The 3,865-nt window shown below is 39.6% G+C and overlaps 1 protein-coding gene across 1 annotated transcript; it reads left to right on the plus strand.

The window, feature by feature from the left end:
* LOC102168927 (olfactory receptor 1013) lies at nucleotides 497-2,393 on the plus strand. The gene is given in 5 exon segments (XM_018058891.1): nucleotides 497-532; nucleotides 1,167-1,330; nucleotides 1,332-1,726; nucleotides 1,729-1,981; nucleotides 2,255-2,393. Coding segments are annotated over 5 exon segments (987 nt in total).

Consider the following 3,865-nt stretch of genomic DNA (forward strand, 5'->3'; position numbering starts at 1 on the left):
CTGACTGCCAAGCAGGGGATACAAGTTTGATTTCTAGGTTGGGAAGATCCCTTGGAGAAGGAAATGGCAACACACTCCAGTATTATTACCTGGGAAATCCCATGGACAGAAGGGCCTGGTGCGCTATAGTCCCATGGGTTCTCAAAAGAGCACACAACTTAGCAACTAAAATAACCACAACAATACCCCACTGTATTTGTGTACTGCATTTTCTTTATCCGTTCCTCCACTGATGGACATTTAGGCTGCCTTCGGGTCCTAGCTATTGCAAATAGTGCAGCAGTGAATTGGGAATCATGGTTTTCTCCAGGGATATGCTCAGGAGTGGGGTTTCTGGGTCAGATGGTAGTTCTATTTTTAGTTTTTTTTAAGGAAACTCTTTACTGTTCTCCATGGTGGTCATACCAATTTATGTTCTCATCAATGGTGTAGGAGGGTTTCCTTTTTTCCATACTCTCTCTCTCTCCAGCATTTATTGTTTGTAGAATTTTTGACGATGGCTATTCTGATTGGTGAGAAGAGATACCTTCCTGTAGTTTTTATTCAAATTTCTCTTATAATTAGCTATGCTGGGCATCGTTTCTTTGCCTCTTGGTCATTTATAAGTCTTCTTTGGAGAAATGTCTGTGTAGATTTTCCTCTCATTTTTTGATTGAGATTTTTGACATCAAACTACATGAGCTGTGTGTTTAGAGATAAATCCTTTGTCAGTTGGTTCATTTGCTAATTTTTTTTTCCTTTCTGTGGGTTATTTTTTTTTATGGTTTCTTTTGCTATGCAGAAACTTTTAATTTTGCTTAAGTCACATTTGTTTATTTTTGCTTTTATTGTCATTACTCTAGTAGGTGGATCAAAAATACTCTTACTGTGATCTATGTCAGATAGTGTTCTGCCTATATTTTCCTCTAAGAGTTTTATAGTATCCTGTCCTACATTTAGATCTTTAATCCATTTTGAGTTTTTTTTTGTGTATGCTGTTGGAAATTGCTCTAATTTCATTTTTTCCCCCATGGAGCTTTTCAGTTTTCCCAGCACCGCTTACAGAAGAGACTATCTTTTCCCCATTGTGTATTCTTGCCTCCTCTGTCTTAGATTAGGTGACCAGGGGGTGAGTGGGTGATATACTGATATCTGAAATTATGACATATTTATTAATCCATTTATAGAAAGGAACCATAGAAACCCAAAATGAGAAAAATTTTACCACAGTGAAGGAGTTCACACTTTTAGGATTTACGACAGACCCGTGGCTACAGAGAGTTCTCTTTTACATCTTCCTCATCATTTATATCATCAGTCTTTTAGGGAACATCACCCTGATTTCTCTGGTCTGATTCTCGGCTCCACACACCCATGTATTTCTTCACTGGAAGTCTGTCATTCCTGGATCTCTGGTATGCTTCTGTCTACGCCCCCCAAATCCTGATGACCTGCATCTCTGACGACAAGCGCGTCTCTTTTGCTGGCTGCCTAGCTCAGTTCTTCTTTGCTGCTGGAATGAACTGCACTGACTGCTGCCTGTTGGCCGCCATGGCTTCTGACCGCTATGTGGCCATCTCTAACCCGCTGCCTTACTCCCAGGCCATGTCCCCAAGGTTATGTGCCAGTCTTGTTGCAGCATCATATTTTGGTGGCTTTGTGAACTCAACCATCGTCACTAGTAAAACATTTACCTTGAACTTCTGTGGGAACGATGTCATTGATGATTTCTTTTGTGATCTGCCCCCCTTGTCAAATCGGCCTGTGATGTGAAGGAAAGCTACCAGGCTGTGCTCTATTTCTTGCTTGTCTCTAATGTCGTCACCCCCGCCGTACTTACCCTTGCCTCCTATCTCTTCATCCTCGCTGCCCTCTTGAAGATCTGCTTCACCCAAGGCCACTTGAAGGCCTTCTCCACCTGTGGCTCTCACCTGACAGCTGTCACCTTGTACTATGCGTCAATTCTCTTCATTTACTTCCGGCCAAGTATGAGCTATGCCCTGCTGCTGCTAAGTCACTTCAGTTGTGTCTGACTCTGTGCGACCCCATAGATGGCCGCCCACCAGGCTCCCCTGTCCCTGGGATTCTCCAGGCAAGAACACTGGAGTGGGTTGCCATTTCCTTCTCCAATGCATGAAAGTGAAAAGTGAAAGTGAAGTCGCTCAGTTGTGTCTGACTCTTAGCGACCCCATGGACTGCAACCTACCAGGCTCCTCCTTCCATGGGATTTTCCAGGCAAGAGTACTAGAGTGAGGTGCCAGTGCCTTCTCTGGAGCTATGCCCTGGAGAATGATAAAATGGTGTCCATGTTCTACACAGTGGTGATTCCCTTGTTGAATACCTTGAACTATAGCTTAAGAAATAAAGGTGTTAAAAATGCCTTGAGAAAAATGATAGATAATGCAGTTTCTTAAACAAAGATTTTAGTAAACCAAGAATTTTTTTTTATTTTCTATTTTTTTTTTACAGATTAATCTCACCATCATTAATGGCAGCCTGTAGTCTCATAAATGAATAAAAAAGAAAACAAATAAATTATTAAATAGTGTGGAAATACCAGCCTGTATTTTTTTTTCAGCTGACAATAATGTATGTGAATATGTTTTTGAAATAAAGGGGCTGGATTCTAAGAGTTTTGTGAGAGATTGGATTTCTAAAACAGTATTCATGGTTGCCTGCATATATAGTATCTTAATCTATGAAATCTTAATCTATGAAGTGAAGTGAAGTGAAGTCCTGCCTGACTCTTTGTGACTCTATGGACTATACAGTATAGAGAACTCTCCAGGCCATAATACTGGAGTGGGTGGGAGATAAGTTCCCTTCTCCAGGGGATCTTCTCAAGCCAGGGATGGAACCCAGGTCTCCCACAGTGCAGGAGGATTCTTTACTAGCTGAGCCACAAGGGAAGCCCAAGAATACTGGCGTGGGTAGCCTATCCCTTCTCCAGCAGACCCTCCTGACCCAGGAAATGAACCAGGCTTTCCTGCATTAAAGGTGGATTAAAGGTGAATTCTTTACCAGCTGAGCTGCCAGGGAATAATAAAACTGATTATTAAATCATGGATTAAATGACTGGCTTCAAATTTTGCAGTTCACAGGTGAGAAAACAAAAATACAAACCTTGAACTTTTGGTTCTGAAGATATTTATCCATTAGTTAGGAGAATGAGTTAAGATGTCACAAGTAAAACACCTGTCACAAAATGCCCTTAAAATAAATTTATTTTTTATTCTGATAATCTTTTCTTTGCTTGCCATGATATATTTCTTCAGCAATAGATGTAGAAGATACCAAATATGTTTACTTAGATTCATTGTGAGTTTTCAATAAAGGATTATTTCCTCCAAAAATTAGAGAATCAAGAACAAGAGTATAGCAAGTATAAAACTTAAAGTCATGAAATTAAAAGACACTTGCTCCTTGAAAGAAAAGTTATGACCAACCTAGACAGCATATTAAAAAGCAGACACATTGCTTTGACAACAAAGTAATGTCTAGTCAAAGCTATGTTTTTTCCAGTAGTCATGTATGGATGTGAGAGTTGGACTATAAAGAAAGCTGAGAGCTGAAGAACTTGTGCTTTTGAACTGTGGTGTTGGAGAAGACTCTTGAGAGTCTTTTGGACTGCAATGAGATCCAAACAGTCCAGAGGGATGGGATGGGGAGGAAGGTGGGAGGGGGGTTCAGGATGGGGAACACATGTACACCCATGGCTGATTCATGTCAATGTATGGCAAAAATCACTAAAATATTGTAAAGTAATTAGCCTCCAATTAAAAATAAATAAATTCATATTCAAATAAATAAATAAAAATAAAATAAAATTAAATTAATAAATTTTTCTTTAAAAAGAAAAAAAAAGTGCTAGAAAAAAATAAATAAA

The sequence above is a fragment of the Capra hircus genome, chromosome 15, assembly GCF_001704415.2.
Source record: "Capra hircus breed San Clemente chromosome 15, ASM170441v1, whole genome shotgun sequence".
Classification (NCBI taxonomy): Eukaryota; Metazoa; Chordata; class Mammalia; order Artiodactyla; family Bovidae; genus Capra; species Capra hircus.